The 25,291-nt window shown below is 35.2% G+C and overlaps 5 protein-coding genes across 5 annotated transcripts; 4 read left to right on the top strand and 1 right to left on the bottom strand.

Moving 5' to 3' along the window:
* The first annotated feature begins 2,740 nt into the window (after positions 1-2,740).
* On the top strand, positions 2,741-4,065 carry PHYBLDRAFT_183743 (hypothetical protein). The gene is made up of 2 exons (XM_018438823.1): positions 2,741-2,864; positions 2,947-4,065. Exons 1-2 carry the CDS (start codon positions 2,774-2,776, stop codon positions 3,918-3,920), a joined length of 1,065 nt encoding a protein of 354 aa, XP_018284894.1. The 5' UTR covers positions 2,741-2,773; the 3' UTR covers positions 3,921-4,065.
* A 7,160-nt stretch (positions 4,066-11,225) lies between these two features.
* Positions 11,226-12,503, top strand: PHYBLDRAFT_118924 (hypothetical protein; the record flags this gene model as incomplete). The annotated part of the gene is made up of 5 exons (XM_018428654.1): positions 11,226-11,630; positions 11,725-11,918; positions 12,040-12,121; positions 12,201-12,280; positions 12,377-12,503. 5 exons carry the CDS (start codon positions 11,226-11,228, stop codon positions 12,501-12,503), a joined length of 888 nt encoding a protein of 295 aa, XP_018284893.1.
* Positions 12,504-14,617: 2,114 nt separating this feature from the next.
* PHYBLDRAFT_152117 (hypothetical protein) lies at positions 14,618-17,331 on the top strand (the record flags this gene model as incomplete). Its single annotated transcript, XM_018432843.1, has 11 exons — positions 14,618-14,642; positions 14,849-15,048; positions 15,118-15,323; positions 15,415-15,549; positions 15,662-15,878; positions 15,972-16,068; positions 16,180-16,414; positions 16,501-16,736; positions 16,844-16,946; positions 17,029-17,136; positions 17,208-17,331. The coding sequence occupies 11 exons, from the start codon at positions 14,618-14,620 to the stop codon at positions 17,329-17,331; spliced, it is 1,686 nt and encodes a 561-aa protein (XP_018284892.1).
* Positions 17,332-19,163: 1,832 nt separating this feature from the next.
* Positions 19,164-20,523, bottom strand: PHYBLDRAFT_174872 (hypothetical protein; the record flags this gene model as incomplete). The annotated part of the gene is made up of 5 exons (XM_018437364.1): positions 19,164-19,321; positions 19,541-19,650; positions 19,711-19,821; positions 19,897-19,943; positions 20,503-20,523. The coding sequence occupies 5 exons, from the start codon at positions 20,521-20,523 to the stop codon at positions 19,164-19,166; spliced, it is 447 nt and encodes a 148-aa protein (XP_018284891.1).
* Positions 20,524-23,374: 2,851 nt separating this feature from the next.
* PHYBLDRAFT_41434 (CigA protein-like protein) lies at positions 23,375-25,163 on the top strand. Its single transcript, XM_018440158.1, has one exon. The coding sequence runs from the start codon at positions 23,450-23,452 to the stop codon at positions 25,007-25,009; it is 1,560 nt and encodes a 519-aa protein (XP_018284890.1). The 5' UTR covers positions 23,375-23,449; the 3' UTR covers positions 25,010-25,163.
* The last annotated feature ends 128 nt before the right edge of the window (positions 25,164-25,291 follow it).

The raw sequence follows: 25,291 nt of genomic DNA, 5'->3' as shown, positions 1-25,291 counted from the left end.
TATTAACAGTCATTTTCTCTCTCTTTCAGTCTCTCTCTTTTCAAGCTTTTCGTACATCAGAGTTTATTTTACTTTGCAAGGCAGTACTTTACTCCATAATACAATTTGACTTTTGTTCGGATAGTCACACTAATTTCAGATATTTCTCGTTCATAATAATAAAGATGTTGCTATAGTCTTGATCTGACTGTACTTTATTTTTACCAACAAAATTGTCCATAAGCATTTTATCTCATATTCGTATCGTACTTGTAGCATAACCATAGAATATACTGGTAGAATACCCGTAGTTACACGTTGGGCGTGTCTTCGATTTCTTTTTTGCTGGCACAAACATATCATATCTTTCTAAAGCATTCTTGTAATATACGTAAGGAGATTTTTGGGTATTCTTTATTTAATATCAAAGTATACCGATTGATCAAACACATACACACAATATAATAGATCCATAAAAATTATTAGTGGATACTTCATATATATATAATAGAAAAGGTTTATTATACTTTATTTCTCTCTCTCTCTCTCAATAGTTGGTATTAATATTGACATTGCTATTTTCTGGTACTATGAAATAACCATAAAAGAAAAGGTCGCAAGGTGCGTTACCTTATCGACAGCTTTTTTTCTTATGTCTGGAAGTTTAGTATTTATTAATGTCTTATAGTGTGGTATATTTTGAGAGAATACATTCTTTTATTTAGTAGTTTGCCAATATTATCACTCTTTAGTCCAAGAGGCTGCTCCCCGTTTGTTAATATCAACTCTTTTAAAGTAACCACTTTGTCTTAAATAAAGACCAATGAAATAACTGTATTTGGCCCCAAAAAAAAAGAAGAAGCAAACAATTTGAGCGGATAGTGGCGGCAATCTCGCTCTCTCTGTACAAGGCTACAAAGAAAGGGGTTTATTAAATATGAACCTTATTACACGAGGTCTGAAAACTGATCGTCAAATGTGTAACATTTTATCATGTCTTGTTTTAAATCCAATCAGATAACTATTTTCTTTTTCATTTTTTGCGCTATGGCTGTCAGAAATACAGTAATAGTTACATAGAAGTGTATTAGTATTATATAAAAGCTTCTCTAAAACAAGAAGATTAATATTACTTATGACAAATGGACTTCTTCTTTCATGTCATAAAAATACATCTTTTTCTTTCTCTCTTGCTTCTTATTATTATTATTCGTTTTATTAAGAAAAATAAGAAAAAAGTCTATATTTATACAGTGCTCTGTATACTAGAGCACACTCTCAGATCATACAAAAGAAAGAAAAAAAAACCAATTGAATCCTAAAATGGGATACTCCTTGACTTTATTTGTTTATATACAGGATTTTTCAAATGGTTACAGTTACTGCTTTTCCGACAAACTTTTAAACAAGACCATCTTTTTTTTTCAAATACAGAATGCCGAAATACTCCTAATTACTATTACAAGATCAATATGCGCCTTTCTTTTTTTTTTGTTTCTTATTTATTTATAGCCATTTTATTCTAAATTAATTATGCTAATAGAAGCAGTGGAGTACTACTGAAGTCTACTGAATCTTGGTGTGACTATAGATATATATGTATTAAAACAAAATGTTGTTTTGGATCGGTAGTTGGTGGCAAAAATTTACATACTTCAAGTTAGTTGACATCAAACTTATTAAAATCAACTAAAGAAGATTAATATTCTCTTTTGTACATAAGGACAATACAAAGATAATATTCTATAGTAATACCAACCATTTATTAAGAATACATTTTAAAAAAACAGGTGAACTAGTAAAAAAAAAAGAAAACTTTGCCAATATGTCTATTGTTGGCAATTGCTCTCAATCGAAAGTGTTCAGAATCATACACACATATACGTTTAAGAAAGCGTTACATTATACTCCTTTTTTTTTAAATTGTAAAGTATCTATGATTTTTGCTTTTCACCAAAGAGGATCAATATATTGCAATGAATAAAGCAAAAAATTAATACACTTGAGTATTGCAGTTAAAGCACATTAGTTAGTATATTGCTACATAGCATATATGGCTAAAATTATATCTTGTAATGTACACAAACTTATAAGTAATAACTGCGAGGCTGTCAATACAAGACGAACTTTGTAAATATTTATGTAAATCTGTCTTGGCATTCTTCTTCACTAATAATGTGGGCAGATATATGCTGCACTATCACGGCTTTTAATATAAACACTTCATAATGAGTTTACCATTGTTGATCTGCGCATTGGCACGAAATCGAGTTGAAGAAAAAAAAAGAAGAATTTAATTTCCATGCCAACATATATTATACTCCTTATATCTGACAGCTGTGGTACAAAGTGTACCAGAGTACAAAACAAAGATACATTTTTCTTTAAAATAATAATAGAGCTACACAAACAAGTAATCGCGATCCAGGAGGATTAGCTTTTTTTTTTATCAAATACAGTTTATTTTTTATCTGTCACAAAAGTATGTATACATATATGTATATAGACAGGGGAAAGACAAGGGGAGCTTGTTGTAGCTTACCATTTGAACGAGGAGTGGGTTAATTGAACTTCTTGATAGGTGCAGCAATATTATCATATTCTTCGAAAGATGTCCTTCTCAGTTTTTTTTCTTTTGGCTATTTTAAGATGTAAACCGGTTTTGTGGGCTCTATTGAGTCTACAAGAAGTTCTAGACATATGCATAGGTATATATATAAAGCACACCAATTTTTTCTCTTTCAATCACCAATTCACCTTCAATATCTCATCTAATCTCATCTCATATCATTCAATGAAACTTAACCTCTTTACAGCCTCTCTTCTCTTGTTGAGTAGCATGGTACTGGCTTCTCCAGGAAACTCCTGTGCAACACGCCATGCTGGTATGTATTTGCAATATGCTACTTTCTTCTTTGCTTTATATCAGATAATCTAACAAGGCTTTATTTATACACTTTTTTTTAGCTTCTAGACGGGATACTTGTGGTTCAATTGCTCGCGAATACGGAATCTCTGTTCAAGAACTTCAGAGATGGAATGACAATCTTGGTGGTAATCCTAGACACTGTAACAAGCCTGTTCCCGGAAGATCGTATTGTGTCAAGCCCCGACGCAGATCTAACCATGGCGAAGATTATGGAAGAGATCACGGAAGGGATGACAGAAGAGACCATGGCTTCCATAAACGTGCCAAAGGTCTTGGAGACCATCATGGAATTAAGGAAATCAAAAAGCACAAGCCTTTCAAGCATCACAAGCCAAAGCCATTTAAGCACCACAAGCCAAAGCCTTTCAAGCACCACAAGCGAAAGGAGGTGGACGTTACTGAAGATGTTGATATCATTGAGCTTGAGAAACGTAAAGCAGGACCATCAAATGCTCATGACAAACATCCCGTAAAGCACCACAAGCCAGAGCCCATCAAGCATCATAAGTCTAAACCTATCAAGCACCACAAGCCTGAACCTATCAAGCATCATAAGCCTGAACCGATTAAGCACCACAAACCCGAACATCATAAGAGAGAAGAGCACGGAAAGGGACCATCCAATGACCATGGCAAAGGATCATCCAATGAGCACGGCAAAGGATCATCCAATGAACACGGCAAGGGACCATCCAATGAACACGGCAAGGGACCATCCAATGACCATGGCAAAGGACCATCCAATGAACCCGGCAAGGAACACGGTGGACACCAAGATGATCGTAACGATCATCGTCGTCCTAATACTCGCGGTCTTCACCTTGCTCCTCATACTGATCCCAATTGCAGAAGATACTATGTTGCTAAGCGGGATGATAGCTGCAGGGGAATTGCTAGAAGAAACCATATTTCCGAGAACCAGTTTTACAAATACAACCAGGGATTGCGCCGCCGAGGAGACCATCAGTGTGTCAACCTTTCTCCTGGTAGAGCCTACTGTGTTGCTGTCTAAAAAGAAGAAGCCCTATAACTTAGAACTCTCTTTCGCGTACAGTTAACTTAGAGTTCGCGAATTAGAAATATATGTACTTGATGACTTTTGATTATCAGTATAAATGAATAAAGGACTGAATAAACAAATGATTTGAAAAATGTATACAATATTTACGTAAATCGACGTAGATTTCACTGTGAGCTTAATTTTATGATTCGCAAAAAAAAGACATTATAAATCAAGATAGTATTCACAGACTTTATATTACTACAAAAGGCCATACAGTATAAATACATACATGAATATATATATATATATATGCTTATATTGATGTTAGAAGATATATTTATCTTATAGTATATGAAACAAATCCTCACTCAAAATTGGTGTGAGTTAATAGATAATATGGCCCATTTTTATAATTTTCCAAACAAAGATGATTGATTGTTATTATTATGTTGTATTTTTGGAAAGTACTATCTGTAAACATCTGCATAAGAAATTACGTTGGCTTCTGTTGTGAGGGTTAGTTTGTGGAGTTATGGCTTTGCCTTATTAAATTTGACCCTTGCTTTTAGTCACATCAAAAGGATCATTGTACAATACTGTAAGACACTTACAAAAAGATCCCGTCTATTTCTTATGTATCCAATGTCCTATTAAATTAAGTAAGTATCTAAATTCCTCCTAGACAGTTCCATCCCTGAGTCATAAAAGGCTACATACATATATTATTGTACCTTTAAGGATTTCGTAAGGCAGTAGCTTTCTTCATAGTCGCTCAAATAATGGTTACTTTAATTGGGATGCTTTTTTTTTCAAGGAGAGTTTTAAAGTATCATTTTATATAATATTTGTTTTTTTTTTAGTGGAACTTTTAGTATGTCGTATGAGTTGTATTATGTACAACGCTTGATCTTATATTCTACAAAAATATTAAAGTATCTAATTGACCTGCACAATAGCGCATGTCCATTTGGTGTAAGGGTTTTGCTAATTTGTTTTTTTTAAGCTCACAAATTTCAATGTCTTTCTTTTGACTCCACACGCCACATCTACTAAAATTGTATCGAATATTTTCCGAGTGTGAACACATTTGGTCCACACGATCTTTGTTCTTTTTCTTTCTGTATTTCTTATCAATAACATCACCAGCTATTTGTCTTGTGTGAATCCTGAGAATGATAAAGTATGAATATGCTTTCAATTAATCTTTTTGTCTATTAAGCCCAAATTGTATGCTAACTATTCACATAACAAGCCAACTAAATACCCACAAAAGATAAGTAATTGTCTATAGCAAACAGAAAGAGGGGGAGAATTGAGAAATGTATAAGAAAATCTCCCACTAAAATATCTTTTATTCTTCTTTTCAACATATATATATGGTTAACTTCACCATTCGCTTGGTTTACTGTGTTTTTTTTTTCGTATTTGACACGATGATTAATTAATATATGTACATAGTGAATTTAAACACAATAGCTGATAACTGTAATGAAGCTTACCATTTATGATGTTACAGTTGAAATGAATTTGCTACTCCACAGTAAGAGAATATAGAGCTAGGCTTGTGAAAAGGCATAGTATTGGTGAATTACATGTAAGTTTAATTTCCATAGATGGTCGGAATTAATGCTGATTTTTCCTTTTTGCTCAGGGTCTATAATTAGATTTGCAAGAAAAAACAAAAAACAAAAAAAAAGAGTTTATTTTGCAAGTGTATTGGGCACCTTTTTAAGTTTTATTGCATGCCTTTTTCAACTTCATTTTTAATGTCACAGCTTACTATAGAAGGACAGATACTGTACATTCTTTGGCTGATAAGATAGAGTACATTGGAAGAACAAGGAAGAGTAAAAAAAGAGAGAGAGAGAGATAGAGAGAGCTCACAGGGATTAAGAAGTTGCGTGGCTCAGAATAGTACTTATTATAGACCAATCTCTCCCTAAAGACCGTTTTTGGCTTTCTAAGCACAAATGATATACTCCTTTGATTGGAGAATTCCACATACACTCGATACCATACCACAGAAAGAGAGAAATAATGCCAGAAATAACAAAAGGGACTACTACTATAATAATAATGTTTATAATCGATCTTGTGAATAAAGTAATAAGCATAAATACATATATACATACATACACATATACATACATGTATATCAGTAAAGTATAATCACTCATAAAAAGAAAAACGAGAGTTCAGAATTTTAAAGGACCAAAGCCATGGATTTGTCGCTTTAAGATATCCAATTGTACGATACGTCTTATTAAGGATAGAGAAAGCAATATCTTTTTTTGGGACATGATATTTAGTAGACACATGTACCTCGCATTAGAAAAATGCTACACAAGTATTACATATATTGGCGCCAAGGAGACAGCTATTGTTACTGTTGACAGCAATCAATAATAAAACAAAATAAAAAAATAAACTAACATTCTTAACCTCACCCAGAGTGAAAAAAAAATGTTACCAAAGCAGCGAATATGGCGAAATGGCTCTTCTTTTGATTTGCAGTACCATACAAAGGTTTCTGCTTTCTCCTGGTGATCTTTAAATATCTATACTATATCTGTATAAACCTTGGGAAAATAAAGAAAGACAGGAAGAAACTCTAATACTTGCTGTAGAAAGAAAAAATAAAATGTACCTTTCTTCCCACTTGATATGTCACTACAGCATACAGTATAATTAATACTATTGTTTAGCCAGAAAACCATGCAAGACAATGAAATGGTGTGGTACCAGCTGTATGCATACTTGCTCGATCTAAATATATTGTAAATTGAAAAGTAAATGTAAATCTATTATTTTATTCGATTTATCGTGTCACCATAATTTCCTTTAATGTGAAAGATGTTCAGATCAATTTCTGTTGGAGACACAGTGCGGGTGATCTTGAAGTTACGAAAGGGATAAAGAACATAAGAAATTTTTTGGTAGTGAAGGGAGAGTAGGGCACCAAAAAGATTCCTTTTTTTCACCTCCTCGAATAATAAGTATTAAGCCATTAGACCCTTGGCCTCGGCCAAGTATGCCATTTAGAGTGTTGGGACAGGTGGTTGGCCAGAGACACAAGTCACGTTAAAATGACGCATGCTTGCAATTTGAGGATGGTGTGCACGTAGCCAGCACTTCCTCAATTGGATATCCTTCCGCTTTTTTTTTTCGCTTGCTTGCTTGACTTCAGACGGCTGTCTTATGCGTGCTGCAGCAATAACATGGCACTAGAAAGCGAATATTCAATAAACAATCAATTTCCACCTAATCAAAATTTGACACAAGATTCAATGCCATCCGCTCAGGAAGATTGGCCTACGGAGAAGGTGGTTCGTTGGTTGCTAGACAACGGTTGGGATGGCATCGTCTCATTCTTTGAAGGCAGGTTTTTTTAGACGCATGTCCATAAGCAAGATGACAGGGCTCACACATTTTACTATTCTTGATGTGTAGAAAGAAAGATTCATGGCAAGGGCTTCTTACAACTAACCATCAGCGACTTGAGCAAAGTGCCCAGATCATCCTTGGCGTACAGCGAAAAACGACGATTGGTGCACAGCATTAAAAAATTGCAACCACATGAATCTAATCAGGTAAAACTTTCATCCAAAAAAAAACGCACACATAATATATACAGAGACACACAAACACAAATGTATACATACATATATATATATATATACGCCAACCACATCAGAACATTCACACACATACAATAAACAGGCGTCCGATGGTTCTTTAGAGTCATTTTCGGGACCACATGAACAAACAGGGTATCATGATCCCATGCAGACCAGAGTTCTTCTACAGCCTCGACTAGTTATCCCTCCACGCAGTTCAACCACTCCTTTGTATGGAACTGCACGCCCTCTTCCACCACCAAGTACATTAGACTCAGACTATGCTCGGATAAGACCATATATTCCAGAACGGATATCTTCCACACCTGAGCAAATTTCGAAGATCATGAAAACCCTCAATGTACCACAGATAAGACCAATAGGTCCTTCTGGAAGAGGTCGGCCGATCCATCATTACATACCTGGAACTCCTGCTATTGGAGTAAACAGCCGTTTTGGACAATCAAATGTTTCACCAGATCGCATTCACAGTCCCAAAAGTCCTCGCATGTCATCTGGAGACCAAGAAACAAACTGGAAGATGACCGGGCTAAGAGTCCAACAGCGACAAGTACATACATATATATAGAGCTTTTTTTATATTTTTTTATATCCTTTTAAACGAATTGTGTGTGTGTGTGTGTTTTTGTGTTTTTGTGTTTTTTTTTCAATCTTTCTCCTCCTTTCTTTGGTGCAGGAGCATCCACAGCCACAGCCACAGCCCCCATCCTCACGCGAGCAACGAATCCAGGTTACCACGGACTCAGACACCTTCTTTAGCTTAGTGGTGACAGACATAAAAGATGCTCAGCACATTAAACATTTGATTCTTAAAAAGATTGGCCTTAAAGGGGAACCTGAACAGTACAGCTTCTTTCATGAAAATGGCAATCGACATGGTAAGTCAAATCAAATTCAATTGGATGCTATCTTGCAAAAGGTGATTAAAGTGAAGGTGTGTGTGTGTGTGTATGTGCGTGCTTTTGGTCGTGTGAGTACAGATGTTGCCCTGTTAGATAGCGATCTTGTTCATATCTGCCGGATATCGGATAGTTCCTCCAAGGACAGAGTGTTGGTACGGCCATTAGAGATTCACTACAATAGCGATAGAATGAGTGGAGATCTCTCAGGTGGATCCAACCAATATCCAAGGTAAGCACTCTTTTTATTACTTTACTTTATTTTATTCTTTAGTATTTTTTTTCCTCTTTTTACTCTCTCTCTTATTTGTCATCGATTTGTGGCTATTACAGACAAGTGTACCGACACCCACAACAACAGTACAGCCAATCGTCATATTCAGCCGCAGAAATATCTCCAACACAGGCCAATTGGCCGCCTGGGTACTCAGATATTCACGACCCTCAGCGTCGACAACAAAATTATATGCAGCCAGATCGACTGAGCCCGCATATTGGCCCAAATTCTCTCGCTTCCCCTGTCAGTCGATTGCAGATACTTGATCCTGCATCAGGCCAAGAAAATAATCATTTCGTATCTGAGCCCCAAAGATACACAAATACCACCACGACAACATCCCCCATTGACGATACTCGCGACGAATATAGCTGCTTTGATATTAATCTTAACAACAGTAACAACAATCTCAACCTCAAACGATCTTCAGGTAGATCTACATCAACTGAATACTCTGTCTCGCCAGGACAATCCTCCTCAACCACCACAACTACCATAAATACCAACAATACTTCCAGTGCAACAAACACATTGGTGTCAAACCCATTTGAAGATAATAACAATAACAATAATACTAACAATAATAACACCCTACCATCATCATCAGCATCATCAGCATCAGCATCAGGAAAAGTATTCCCCGAATTCACAAAAGCATTGCCACCCGCGTCCCTTTGGGCTGTTCAACCTCGCCAGCAACCGATTCGTCAATCTACTGATATTAGTGTAGAATCCAGACAAACCTCATGGAACAACATCCCACCACGCCCACAGACATCATCATCCGAAAAGAGCTGCAGATCATCTACCTCTTCGCCTTGGCCAACTGCACCAAAACCACAATCGACCCTCTCCGCACGGACCAATGGAACTGCGACAAGAAACTCGATCAACATTGCAGACCACAAACCACCCACTTCAATGTGGGCTATTCCACCTAAACAGCCAGGCCCACAACCAATATCGAGTGTTTCAAGAGATAGAAACAGCACACCTCTTCCCCCATTACCTATTCATGAAACTGATGAACCTGTCAAGAAACCATCGATTTCACTATGGGCTATTCCACCCAAAAAAATGCAACAGGCTGTAGACAGAACAACCGCAGCTTCTTCTACTGCTACTATTACTACCACAAACACACCAACCACAACAACAAATACCGCCACAAACCCCACCACCATAACATCTACTTTCATCACCGACGCAACCACTAATCCCCTTCCTCCTCCTCCTGTTATTGTTGAAAGCGTAAAATCACCCGTTACGAAACAAGCTGTTTCATTGTGGGCTGTGGCTCCAAGAGTACAGAATCCTCAATTAGATAGCGGAAAGGCGTCGCCTGTGACAACACCTAGACAATCTGCTCAGCCATCTCCAGTCTCTCTTTGGGCTGTCCATCCATCTAACAATGTTGCTCAAACTACTTCCCCACCTCTATCCATTAGAGCTACCCCGCCGTCAGATGCACCTTCATACAATCCTTCTCCATCTCCATCTCCATCTCCCTCGCCCTCGCCCTCTCCTTCTCCATCTCTCTGGGCTGTTCAGCCATCAAATACTCCCCAGCCTTCCAAATCTACCTTGTTGTGGCCAACCGAAGGACAATTGATAAAGGAACGAGAGGAAGCCTTACAAAAAAAGAAATTAAACAATGATACTAAGAGTTCGTCTCCAGGACGTACAGGACACACGGTTGGCTTCCAAAACCAAGACCTTCACATAGATGTATCTCCTACTCTACTAGCCGAATCGGGATCTCCGTCTAGTCAACCTTCACCAGGACTTCAATCTAATACACAGACACCCCCAAGCCTAGTTGACAGCGCTTATTCACCCCAGTCGACACTTAACGAAAATTCAAGTGAAACACCTGTCAGCGGTGGCAGTGGAAGTGGCAGTGGAAGTGGAAGTGGCGGTGGAGGAGGTGGAGCTGGTTATGATGCTGATTGGGTTACCAGACCTACGGTAGAAAAGTTGTTTGGTGACATTGACAAGTACCTCCCTGGATACGATCTCGACAAAGAGATCGTCATTAACGCCATTCCCTCAGTCGCTCCTGCTGCACGATGCAACCTGGCACCCAAAAAATCAGTGCGTGTTCTGGCCAATGAAGCTCATCGCAAATGGCAGTTGACCAAGATTGCCCTCAGAGCAAGCAATAACTTGCGACGACGAAGTACCAAAATGTGGGGACAAAAGGTTGAACAGGTCAAACCTGGACAGCTGGTTGAGGCACAAACACTATTTCGAGAAGCCATATCCGGAAATTATATGGACAAATTAGGCAGGTTTGGAGGGGAAGGAAATGTGGGAACATGTCTTGAAAAAAGGAAGAGAAATTGAAGGGGGGAGTGGGAGGGATGGTGGGGAGGGATGGGGCTCAATTTTTGTGCTATATTATTATTATTTTTTTCTCTTAAAGAAAGAAAGAAAGTCTTATACCTTTCCTCTGTTTTTGCGTATTACTTTTTTTATGTATTTATTAGTTCCTACCAAAATGCAGTGGATGCGTGGTGAGTTGATTGGAAAGGGTTCATTTGGTCGTGTTTACCACGCTCTCAACTTGGCAGCCGACGGCGAGTGGATTGCTGTCAAACAAGTAGACTTGCCGACCACCAAATCCGAACTTGCCAATCCAGAAATGCGCAACCACGTTGATTCGCTTTATCGGGAAATCGCTCTTCTCGAGAATTTGGTGCACGACAACGTTGTTCAATATCTTGGATACGATGCAGATGAAGAAGAAGGACACTTACATATCTTCCTTGAGTACGTTCCTGGTGGTAGTATTGCAACCTGTTTGAGCAAGAGTGGCAAATTCGATGATCCACTTGTACGCTTCTTTACACGTCAAATTCTTTTGGGACTTGAATACCTCCACGACCGAAATGTTTTACATCGAGTAAGTTTTCTATTATTTAATATTAATGATATTAATAATTCTAATATAAATTCGTTCTTGTCAATTAATCAATGCGTCGATAAAATGAAAATAGGACATCAAAGCCGGGAATATTCTTCTTGATCACAATGGTGTCTGCAAAATTACTGACTTTGGCCTTTCCAAGCTGAGTGGGCAAGACGAAGCATACGATCCTAATGCACAAAACTCTATAATGAGAGGCACCATATTTTGGATGGCACCAGAAGTTGTAAACAGAGCACCCTACAGTGCAAAGATTGATATCTGGTAATTTTTCTCAACATATCTCAAGAAGAGTTTTTTAAAAAAAAATTAGATGGGAGTTAACTAACTAACTAACTAACTAACTAACTAACTAATAATTATCTATCTATCTTTTGTCTCACAGGAGTCTTGGGTGTACTGTCATTGAAATGTTGACAGGTTCCCACCCTTGGCTTGATCTCAATACACTTGCAGCATTGTACAGCGTAAGTATTAGGTGTTTAGCTGCTGGCACAAATATTTTGACCCTTATTAACAATTACTATTGATAATATATATATATAGCTTGGAAAACACCAGGCACCACCCATACCCAAAGACATATCAGAGCATGCACGCGATTTTCTCCAACAATGCTTTACCATGTAAATATAAATAGATAGATATATAAAAAAAAGAGGATTTAGAGTATATCCAAATGTAGCTTTCTTCTTAATGACTAAACTTGTAAATGTTTTTAGTAACCCTGTTGAACGGCCTACTGCGGCTGATCTTCTGGTACATCCCTTTGTTCGCCAAGATCCTACCTTTAAATTCAAGGTAAGACGAGTAAATGATGGACTAGTTATAATTTGCACTACATACTAAACATATTTTATATTTATATATTAGGAATATATGCAGACAAAGGATATCGAAAGAAGAGCTTCCAAGCGATCAATCCAACGATAATGCCAGAGACAAAGAAAAAGAAGACACCATTTGCTTCTTTACGCATCATTCACACAATTTTTTTTTTACTCTTGCATTCCACTTCCATATTTTACTTTATTACTTTACTTTATTATATATTTTTCTTCTTTATTTCATCTTTCTTTCTCTGGTCAACCTGCATCTTCCATATATTTTTTCTTTGTTAACGTATTACCTTTTAGCTAATCTTTCTTTATTTCTTCCTTTCTTTTTTTTTTGACATATATCTCTTGCTTCTTTTTCTCTCTCTTTCTCTCTTTCTCTCTTTCGCTTTCTCTCTATTTTTGATTCTTATTTCTTACTGTTATTCTTTTTTTTCTGTCTTACTTGAATAGTATTCATGTAAGCTTTCTTTTTAAAAAAAATAGGAGACAGAAATAGAGAGATAGAGCTATAAAGTAAAAAAAGAGAAAAAGAGAGATAATTATGTTTTGTAACAAGTGAAATAACGAGGTCTAAATGGGACTTGTAGTGATATATTCACATATATTGCACATTCAATCAGATAAAAATTTGCGTCAAACAAAACGCTTATTTGTTACAAAATCAGCTTTTAAACAAACCAATACATCTGCAACTATAAAAGAAAGCTTCGGTAATCTTGAGGGTTACGATATTTTTTTTTCGTCTTTTTTTTTTCATTCGTAACTACCGAAAACCAAAAGTAAGGACAATAGCATGTTTCATATAACTTGTTACCCTGGCATATTAGAGGTGCTTTCCAGCAACCATGCACAGTTTCTCATTCAAAGATCAAAAATCAAAACTTTTTTTGAGATAATTTCAGGTTAAGTTTGAGAAACTCCACCTTTCAAGTATTTGATACGTAATGTCAAGACAATGACATTATGATAATATTTATATATTGTTGTACAGTTACAGATAAAAGCCTAATGTACGTACAGTAAAAAATATTGAGACTTTTAATAATTTACCCTCTACTAAATTCGTCAACTTTGATGGGAGATTGGTACAAGTTTATGCCCTCTTCTTCTATTTTTAAAAGATAGACTAGAGAACCCGTTGTCGAGTGAAAATTTAGAATTTTCACTCACTTTTGCTTTACACGGCGATTTAAATTCCAATGAAAATATGTAAAAGTTTACTGAAGGAGGCCATTTCATCACCAAGTCTTTATTAAGAATTTAGCTTGTTTTTTCACCTTCGAACATAAATCTAATATAGTCAAGAGCCTTCTCTATATATCTACTTAAGAGCATAAGTCTTGGAAAGCCAAGTTTATTAAGATGTATCTCTCTTATGTTTGTCACAGTACTTATGTTTTCATCAACTGTGGTTGAGTTTTTTCTTTTTTTTTGACTGGGTTTCACTAATAATTCTTTTTTAGCAGTCTAACAAAATATCACGTCCCAACGGGTTCTCTACTATCTCAATTTTTTTTTTATTTTCTCATTTTTGAATGCGAGATTCTGTACTTCCCCATATAAAAAGACAAGTCACGGCGCTCAGGATCACTCATATCTGGTGTGGACAGACTAAAGGTTAAAAAAAAAGGGCAAAAAAAAGAGGGGAGGGGGGGACAAAACGAATTCATCTTGAACTTAACCAATCAGACTAATTTATGACTGACCGCACCTTTCTTTAAAAAAAGGTACAAAATTAGCTCAAGTACATATTAGGTAAAATTGTACTTATAATACCTTGCTTGTCATTAAGTAAAAGCCTTTTATTGCGAGTCCGTCTACATCTTGCACGCTACAGAACATCATTCCCATAAAGAAATGCTCTTTTTCTCAATTCTAATGCCAATGGAAAAAGACTAATCAATCAGTGTTGTTTAATAAGGACAAAATATCTTTAAACTCTAATCCAATAATACAGCTTACATTTTTACTCTTTTTTTTGTACTTTTTATCTGTCTACACCAATTTTTATATTAAAATAAAAATGAGAAGGGAGAGTTTGAACGGAAGGACTTGTTTTTTATTGAAATACTTTGACTTTAACTTTTTTTCAAAAAAAAAGTTAAAGTTGTGAGGTTTAGAATCATGCTAAGATATTCATTGGCATTAAGTATGTCATGGCCTGTCTCGGTTATAGACACACACACACACACACACAAATGCATATATATATACATATATAAAGGATATCACTATTACAACTGCTGCTATAATAATAATTATTTAGATTGAGATAATTGTACTCATCATGCATCTTCATTGATCTTCTATGTATACATTATGTACATTATTTTTCTTTTAAAAAAAAAACACCAGGATCTGCTGCATCGGGGATTGCAACCAATCTCATTCCTGCAGAGGCAGCTCTTCTAGAGACTTCTGGGTTTATTCATCGTGTAAAAGTACTCAACCTTCCCACCAAAGACATGAACTCTGTCTCTACTCTTTTCAAGTCATTGGGAGTAAAACAGTTTAAAAAGTCTCCTAGATGGGACTATGCCTATATCAATTTCAAGGTAAATTAAATAAAGCCTTTAGATATATAAATATATATATATATATATTAATCAATGATAATGTTATAGACTGAAGAAGCTGCAAGAGAAGCAATGCAGAAATTAGAAGGAACTCAGTTGAGAAAAAACACAATTGCAACCGAGTATTCTAGTATTTCTGAAGAAGCCTTTAATAAACGCCACGAAGACAAAAGAAAAGAGGCTAGTGAGATACTCTCGAATGATTCACGTACACCAGCAGAGAAACTTGCTGATCAAGTAACCCCTCTATACAAGTAATATACGTATATATATATATATATATATGCTGGTATTTGAAATAGTAATAATAATATTTATTGTTCTCTGTTATGTGTGGATATATAGAATCCCTTATGACGAACAACTAAAGACAAAGAACAAATCCGGGATAAAGCATATATTTAAACTGAAGAAAGAAATTGCCAGACTTAAAGATGTCAGTGACGAAGGAAAGGCCCAAATTTCATGGGCTTTTGATCAGTAAGTTTATGCAATTATATCTTTATTTCTTTAAAAATATATACTGCTGTGATAATTAGATTAATATGAGCAAATAATGTTATGTTTATTATTATTATTATTTTTGTAACAGTGAAAACAAACCTTGCAAGTTCCTGGATCCTATTGCTTCTCCAGAAATTAATGGATATCGTACGAAATGCGATTTCAGTATTGGAACTGACTTGGAAGGCAATAAGAGTGTCGGCTTCCAACTTGGATTATATCGCGATGGAATTATATCTGTCCTGGACCCTGCTGATTGTCTCAATGTTCCTGACACAGCAAAGACAATCGTGAAATCTGTACAGGTAAGTTATATTAGATATAAGAATTATATATATATGTATATATATATGTGTGTGTGTGTGTACAATTCTCATAATATTTGTCAAAACAAAAAGGACTATATACGATTTTCTGAATACGATGTCTACGATAAAGTTTCAAAACAAGGTGTTTGGAGAGCGCTTACAACCAAGACACAGAAATCTGGAGATGGTAGGTCGTTAAAGCATACATAAATTATTTATATCCCTTTTATTCTGTTCTATTATGATTATAATTATTTTTGGCTAAATATATATATATTTGTACTTGTACTTTGTCTAGTTATGGTGGTCGTTCAAATGAACACCGAAACCTTATCGGAAGAGCAGGTTTCCAAAGAAAAGATCAAATTGGCAGACTACCTGACCAACCTTAAAACCCCTAGTAATGAAAAGGTTAATATCAAGACAATCTTACTTCAGATATGGAATGGTGTTTCGAATGGAATGAACGAAAAGGCCACTACAGAAGTATTGACTGGTGATGGTTATGTCTATGAAGATCTTTTAGGCTCAAAGTAAGTAAAATAAGAAAGGGAGGCAAATAAATCAAATCAAGCAATCTCACTTTCTTAATATTACTACTATTACTATATAAAAAAAGGTTTCGCATTTCTAATAATGCATTCTTTCAAATCAACACACCTGCTACGGAGCTTCTGTACTCAAAATGCGCTGAATGGTGTGAGATAGATTCAGCAAAGAAGACCACTGTGCTGGATATTTGCTGTGGTACCGGTACGATTGGTATATCCATGGCCAAGAAAGTAGACCAAGTTATTGGTATTGATATGGTTCCGGAAGCTATTGTTGATGCCAACTTCAATGCAGAAATGAATGGTAAACTTGTTTAATATTCTTACTATTTGTATTGCTATTCTTTTGAAAATATAAGTGGGGAGATGGGCTGATGGTTAATTATGAAATGTATATATATACATGTATAGGTGTATCCAATGTAAAATATTTTGCTAGTAAAATAGAGGATAAAATTGACCTCCTCATAAAGTCAAATAATGAACAAGTTGTGGCTGTATTGGACCCTCCAAGGTAAAAAAGAAAACAGCTTTAGGTTTACAATTTAATATAGCTACAGACTCTAATGATATTTTCCTTAATATATATGATATAGAAATGGAGTCCATTCAACTGTTATTCGTGCTTTGCGTGAATCCACCCAAATCAAAAAAGTGATTTATATAAGCTGTGATGCCAAACAGGCACAACCAAACTTTATTGGGTAAATATAAGAAAAATCTTAGTCTGAATATCTATATATTTTATTTATTTATTTATTTTTGTATTTCATAGCTTGTGTCGACCAATATCTAAACGATACTTGGGAACTCCATTTAAACCTTCCCGGGCAATCTCTGTCGACCTGTTCCCTCACACAGAACACTGTGAGCTAATGGTTGAATTTGTAAGAGATTAAGATCTATATAAATATATAACAATTGTAGAAATACAGATCATCCAAAAGTTACATTTTTATTTTACTTTATTTTATTTTAATATATATACTTTAAACGTTGGACGGTCTATACATTATATATGTGTATTTGATGAAAATATTATATTACTCCATACTAAAATTTGATAGACCAAATATCAGCAAAATTCTGTTATTATTTTCTATAAAAAAATATAAGAGATACCCAAACCTACTAAACTGTAATTTGAACCAGAGATTAAGTAACCTTTTTGTTGATAACAATACACATCTAATTTTAAATACATTAACGATAATCTTGATGGTGCTGTGTGTTTGTGATAGTAAGATCGATGCTTTAACGGTTTAGACATGTAGGGGTACTCCTAAATGAATGAATAAAATAAAATCAACAACCCATGTTTCTAACCTACAAAAGTCTCTATTAACTGATTAGAAAAATATCTGTAATATACTTTGCTTTTAGGGGTTAATGGTTGAAAGAGATAGAGGAGGTGTCAAAGCGATCAATATTTAGTATTAACATTATTATCGATTCTGTAAGTCCATTACAGATTGTAGAATAAATGAGTAGAATCTTTTATATATATATAAGAGAGTCTATGAATTGATAATTATATTACACACTAAAGCCGAATTATGTTTAGACTTATTTAATACGAAATAAGTAATAATATAAATATCAACAGAATATATGCCTATTATTCTTCAGTTAAGATAAACCTTGCCAACCCTGATTATAATATGTTTTTGTTCCTAAAAAGAAAGAAGAAATTTAGCAAGATTTTGAGTGTCGATTCTATACTCTATACTCCATTCTATCATGTGGAGCTATCGATGGTAAATTCAATTCAGTTGAAGATCTCTATTACCATCACTGATACAAAAAAAAACAGGGCTTTAAATACCAGCACACACCAGCACATAGTTAGGCTCGATTGTTTTTGAACAATCTAAAAATTATACTCTTTCTCAAAATAAAATTCGAATATTTTTCTTCTCTTCTCTTATATTCTATTCTCAAAGCACCGCCGATTATTATTATTATTATTGCTATATGCATAGTATAGATATATGGGCTCAGCAATTGTTTACTATTGTTCTGCACCATTAATGTAAAAGAAATAAAATTTGAATAGCGTCAATATTTACAAATATTATATATGTATATAATTATAACAATTAAAATTAAGGATTTATAGATATCTTCTATTTTGATAGGTATGATCGATGTATATACATATGTGTTTAAATCGACGTACTACAGTGTGTTCCCAAATGACACAATTATGCAGAAAGATCGAGAATTTATATATATACAATGAATGTGGTACGAATAACAAGGTATATTTTTTTTAAAAAAAAAATTATAAAAACAAGAACCTCTCCGCTTCAGCCTAGCCAAGTTTACTTCAAACTTTATAACCCAACGCATGGTAAGGCAGGGGAAGAGGGAGAAACTGATGTGTGTACAGGTAAAAGTTATTTGATTGGTGGGTTTTTGTGCCCTGGAGCACTTTTAGACATCGTTGGATCTACCGCAGATGAGCTGCGGCAATATATACATATATATCATGGAAGTGACACTGGCTGGTCGGTGAGCCAGGCGAAGGGGTTTGTTGATTTTTTACTCAATTTTTTTTGGGTATAGTCAAAACTTGATATAGTGATATTATTATTATTATTATTGAACTCTTTAGTCTGTTTCTTGCTAATTGTCATTAGTATTATTTTAATATAGCTGATATGGACAGACAGACAAAAAAGAAATATTAAACAAAGATCGGAATGAACATATATTCAATCGAATTAACTTATATCTGTTCGCACGTACCGATTACATTACATTGCATTGCATTGCACCACATTTCTTTTTCGTTGTTGTTGTTTCTAGACAACCCAAAAGGCCAGGTCATTGTCATAAATTTGATTTCATGGAATTGGCGCGGTGTCCATTTAAATGTAACATGAACTAACTAATTAACTAAATTTACTCCAAATATTCCCAATTATGACTATGTACTGTTAAGAATTTTTCTGGAAGTTGGTGTGTCAAATATGATGATTATATATACATTTCCCTGATTTGTCCCCCTCTCTATTATGTGGAATTAAGTTAGAGATTGATTGCTGAGTTTTGTTACATTTTTATCAATTTCAGGTACACCCCATTACCATTGGAAAAGAATACGCTCGTCGATATTTTCAAACAAAGGTACAAGAGCGGGGTGAAGATACTGGGTAATCAGCTCTGTTTCTTGTGGTCCATCTTCAATTATAAACCGAGGAAGAACCTCTGCTCTATGAAAGCGTTAGGCTCATATGTATTATTACTTTTTTTTTAATAAAAAAAAAACTTACATCTTTCTTATTACTAATAAAATCCTGTTTGTTGAATTAAATGTTGGATCTTCTTCGATCAATGCTGCAATTTTCCATGATACAACGAGACGTGAAGATTGACCAGAATCGCTGACGATATTTTAAAGAGGTTAAACAGTTTGTTACTTTTTACATTATCTATTTTCAAAACGTGCAAGAGCTTACGTTTGATACGTTGTAAACCAAATTATGGACAATTCCTTCAAGTTTTTCTTTTGTTGAACAAGGTAACATCTGGTCGATTATACTGTTACTTTTTTGAATGTATATCAGCAAATTTTCGCATTGGTTAAACGTGATGTGTTCGGGTATATCCATGTGCGTTCGGCCTGGTTTTAAGAGAAGAATGTATGAAAGGGCTAAGAGATGTTGAACGTTTTCTTACAACGTCAAGTGTGTGGTATACAAGCCACAAGAGTGAAGAACAGACTCCGTAACCAAACACTGGTTCCCTCTTGCTAATAAACCTGGCAAGTTAACAATCTCCGGAACTGTTATATACCAGGTGTGTCATGGGCAGCTAGCTTTTTTTGAATTGAAGATGAAATCCCCAGATAAATGATGTTTTTTTTTTTTTTTTTTTTTTTTTTTTTTTTTTTTTTTTTTCAAATGAATCTTCAATGTTGCAGCATTCTTCAAATATTTTTGATAAGCAGGACAAGGAAATTCACCCTCTTTGCATTCAAAAATATTTCCACCTGTGTAAGTTATCGGCAACATTGTTTGTTAGATCCAGATAGAGCTTCTTTTTCTTTTGGGAAAATCACTTACCAATTTTAACATCCAAAACATGACAATCAATAGTATGTGTGTTACGTCTACTTTTGGTTGTGAAAGTTTCAGGACAATGGTGACATTTTAAATTTGACATTATGACCAAATATAAAAAAAATCAAAGCAAAAGAGCTTAAGTCGGTAAAAGCTTAAATAAATAAGGAGTTCCTTTTTTTTAATAAAAAAACTGCCCCGGATGTGAGGAAGTATGTCGCTCGTACCGATGAAATAAAATGTCGCTTAATCAGAAATTGTAAAATTAAATACTCAACTGCACTTAAATAATAATAATAAAAATTGACCTTTTCTACTATTTATTTGTAATACAAACTTTCTACTTTGCATGGTGAGGCTACCATCTCAGTCAATATCTGATGCATGAAAAAGCCAAGTCTATTCTGGTTGTCAAATATGGTACATCAACTAATCTATGTATTTGGCTTGCTAATTTTGAAATTCAGGCTAACGTTCAGGGCGTCGCTGATCTGGGCCTATGTAGCCTTCATATTGCTCATTAAATGCCAGTAACTTATTTAACGTTGGTTGCCTACATTGGCTCGTCCTATTCTTGCTCCCTGAACACTACACTGAGAGGGGCTTTATAATTGCTCGGTTTGGTGTCTCTGCTGAGGTGGACAATCAACGTTTATTCCAAAGATCTCAAGCGGTGAAAAAAAAAAGAGAGAGAGAGAGAGTGTGTGTGTGTGTGTGTGTGCGTTGATCATTTGCATCTAAGCCAATCTCAATTTAAATGACCATTTTGATGACATGTATTCAATCATTAGAATCTGTTTCGACATTAAATCAGTGTCTGGTCGATGTTTATGTGCAGGGGAGTGAATGGGGAATAGTTGTAAAGTTAGGTTCTGTATGGTAGGATCGGCAACTATGTGGTGTAAAAGGCTAGCTCAGTTAGTGACAAGAAGAATATGTACAAGCAGAAAAGACCATTTTGTTAAAGGGCAAAAAAATGTTATTTAGCCACTTCACGTCATTTCTATAGTTGCGTCACTACGATGATAGATGCAACCTCCCACTCCACCAGTGGATTAAATTCACCATGTAATCTTAAAGGGGAAGCCTTTTTTAAAAAAAAATTAGGGTGGAATTGTTCTTTTCTTTCTTCAGTCAAGTTAAATTAGTGGGCATATAAACTACTCCCATGATCAGAAGCTACTTAATCTTCTTCTTTTGAGTCTGTATTACAATAGGATAAATTTAGTATATAAAATATAAATATATGTCTGTAAGCATCGATCTTATATAAATCTTACCTTGGTTACTCGATTGCTCGATTACTCGATCTTGTTTATAGGAACAAAGAGACAGAAAAAAAAACTTTATTTAACACATGATTTGCCGCCTTAATTCACAAAGAGCGGCAATGTGGGTACCTATCATAAGAAAGGGACCCCGGTCCTTCTAGTATTACTATTATTATCCTTATCAAAGACCTTATTCAATATATAATGTGTTTATACAGCATATTAGAAAGACAACGATGTCTCTTGGTAGTTTCAAAGATCGTAGACAAAAAGATATTTATATTATCTATTATTTTAAAGTTTGTTCAAACTCATCATGATTATTTTCTTTCGATTCTTTAACCCAAAATACTGTGAGGGTAAAACAAAAACAAAACTAGTTGGAAGAAGATCTGTCTACTTGGATAACTTACTATTTAGGCTATTATGAAATCAGTGAAAGAAGGAAAACAAATAATACCCCACTCAACTTTTTTCTTCTTTCATTATTTTTGCATGAAATATAACAGAATTATTAAAATTGAACAATCAAATATATATTACAAGGGTTCTTTAGTGATAACTATTACTATATTAGGGGGTTTAAGCACCAACAAATTAGCCAATATTGAAAAAAGAACTATTGAATACCATTAATGTTCCTTGGTTGATATGCTTTCTCTCATATACGTCCAAATTCATATGTACAATATGCTTGATTAGAGTACCCATAAATATATTATCCCTGCCCGAATTCCCCACAAGTAGGTTAGACTTTTCTAACTTGGTATCAAGGTAGCTACTCTTACATAGACTGATTGTGTTTTATTTTTGACTTTTGCTTTTATATGAGCTTTGTCATCAATTGTATATAAAATATAAAATTTTGTAAATTTTGGCCAAGTCCTGACATTTGAACATCTAATCTTTTTCTTGGATGTTCGGTTTTCATTTTTTTTTTTTGAAGATCCATCACAGCCAAGCATCCCGAGCTGGTGAAACCCCCTTATAGACTTTAATATCCTTATATATGCTATGAGTGTCTTGTATGTATTTTGTAGGAGTCGAATATACTCAGGATTTCATTATATACTAAATATACAACTAAAAATAAAACAATTAGATTCTGCACTTGATTTTACTGCGCTCTTCGTATGGGGCTTGAATATTTTTGCGCCACATTTCATATAAATTATATATATAAAAGGAGAAGCAGGCATAATATCCCAATAAGATTTGTTTCCGATCAAGCAGTAAAGAACGCAATTTATTCAAGTATACATATATGTATATGTATATGTATATGTATATATATTTACCATGACAATAGAACAATAATAAAGATGCACAAACATGTATACCAAACAATGAAAGAAAGGTTTTCACTACAGCAACAAAAAATTCAATTCAATTCACTTGGACTACACAAGCGAAATGAAAAAATGACGCAAAAAGAACAAGAAAAAAATATCTTCGTTTTTTTTTTTGAAATAGCGGGACATACATTTGTATTTACATAAATATTTTATAATACGTTTTATTTTATTTTTTCAGAATCCGGTATTCTACCACGCGTGAATAGTCTATATACGCGTGTGGGAGGTCATCTTTTACTTTTACTTTCACTCTTTTTTTTTTTAAAAAAAAATACATTTATTTCGAACTTTTAATTTCTTGCTCAAAGAAAGGAAACTCTCATCATGGCAATGTTCATCAATCCAAGGCGGCGAATAACTGTCATTATCGTTGCTCTTGGTTTAGGATTGACATACTTGCTATTGATTAACTATCAGACAACTCCTGTCCTAGATATTTCTCCAGGTTCTATTCGGCAACAGCAGTCGAAATCGACAAAGAAAGTCCAACCTATTCCTGTATATTATCCAAAGCCATTCGAAACTCACCAACCTACGCCAGATGAAAAATATATTGCCTACTTGCCTCATTCTGGATTCCACAATCAGCGTATCGAATTAGAGAATGCATTGCTATTGGCTGCCTATCTCAACCGTACATTACTCCTGCCGCCTGTGTTTCTCGGTAATCCCGCCATGCCCTGGTTGCGTTTTGAGAAACTCTATGAGCGCTTGCTGTTGCAGACAAAGCGTGGCTTGGAGCATTGCATTGAATTGAAGGATGACGATCCGTTTCCGAGTGAATGCCTGAATTACTTTACTTGGACGAGTGTGCCGTGGTCCTTCTTTTATGACATGAAGGAGATTGAGCGTTATGTGCGGATTGTGTACCGGGATGACCTGAGTCTTGATTGGGTGCATTCGACTTTGAATGTTTCGAGTGATGATGTGCACCTCATCAAGGATACGTCCGCTTATGAGTTCCGTGTCTTTGACGATCCTAACTCACCAACAGGACTGGCAAAGTATGTCCACCGGATCGATGTGTCGGACCTCCTTGCGATCGAGGAGCCAGTTCTGCACTTCAGCTCAGTATTTGGAACATACCGTGTATTGGCACAAACTCCCGAACATGCCGAATTATTAAGGCATTTTAGAACGCACATGATTTTCCGTAATCCAGTTCTGGTTGATACGGCCAAGCGTATTGTAGATCGGCTTGGTGGAATCGAGCAGTTTGTTGGGCTGCACATTAGAGTTGGCGATGGACTGTTTAAGGTGCGAGCTACGATCAATATTGACAATATTTTCCATCAGCTGGTGGATGAGTTTACCGACCTAGATCTCGATCAAGTCAAGACATTTGATCCTCAGCACGATCTTGACCGGATGGAGAACACCGAATATGAAGTGAAGCAGCTCCGCGAATTCCAAACGATCGCCGACAAGCCTAAGCCGATCGCTGTGAGCCATCCAGCTGAAATCAAACAGAGGCTTGGGAACCGGCCACCTGGACTGCAATCGCAGTTGAGCTGCGGGGAAAGCAATGAGGTCACCAGACATTTCTGTAAAACTGTGGTCTATATAGCAACCGATTGCCCTAACCCGCGTAAACATCCTCTCCTGCAAAAGATATTCAAGCTTTTTCCATGCACATTTGTGCTCGATGACTTTTTGGATGAGCTCGATGATTTGCGCCGAGTGGAGGTTGTTGAGGAAAAGGTGCGCCTAGAGTCTTATTTGATTCCAATGGTGGACGCAATGATTTCCGCACAGGGACACACATTTATTGGCACAAGTGACAGTACATTTACGAGTTACATTGAACGACAACTCCACCCTGTCTATCGACACAAGGAGGTCAAGCTAATGAAAGGCTCCAAACCAGCTCAACCCCCAGTCTAGGAGCCAAGAGCATATATATATATATATATATATATATAAATATAAATGTGTGTGCTTGTGTGCTTGTGTAGATATATAGATATATGAATATATAAATTTATAAATTATATATATATAAATATATTTTCATGTATTAAATTGTATGTAATAAATATGTAGATTTTTTTTAAAAAAACCAAAAAAAAAAAAAAAAATTGTACGATTTAATGTACAAAATATTGTAAGAGAACAAAAGGTAAATAGAAAGAAGAGAGAACTGAATACAATAATAATAATAATAAT

Source organism: Phycomyces blakesleeanus, assembly GCF_001638985.1.
Source record: "Phycomyces blakesleeanus NRRL 1555(-) unplaced genomic scaffold PHYBLscaffold_33, whole genome shotgun sequence".
Classification (NCBI taxonomy): domain Eukaryota; kingdom Fungi; phylum Mucoromycota; class Mucoromycetes; order Mucorales; family Phycomycetaceae; genus Phycomyces; species Phycomyces blakesleeanus.
The sequence above is the reverse complement of the archived record's forward strand: the minus strand, read 5'-3'. Positions and strand labels throughout refer to the sequence as shown.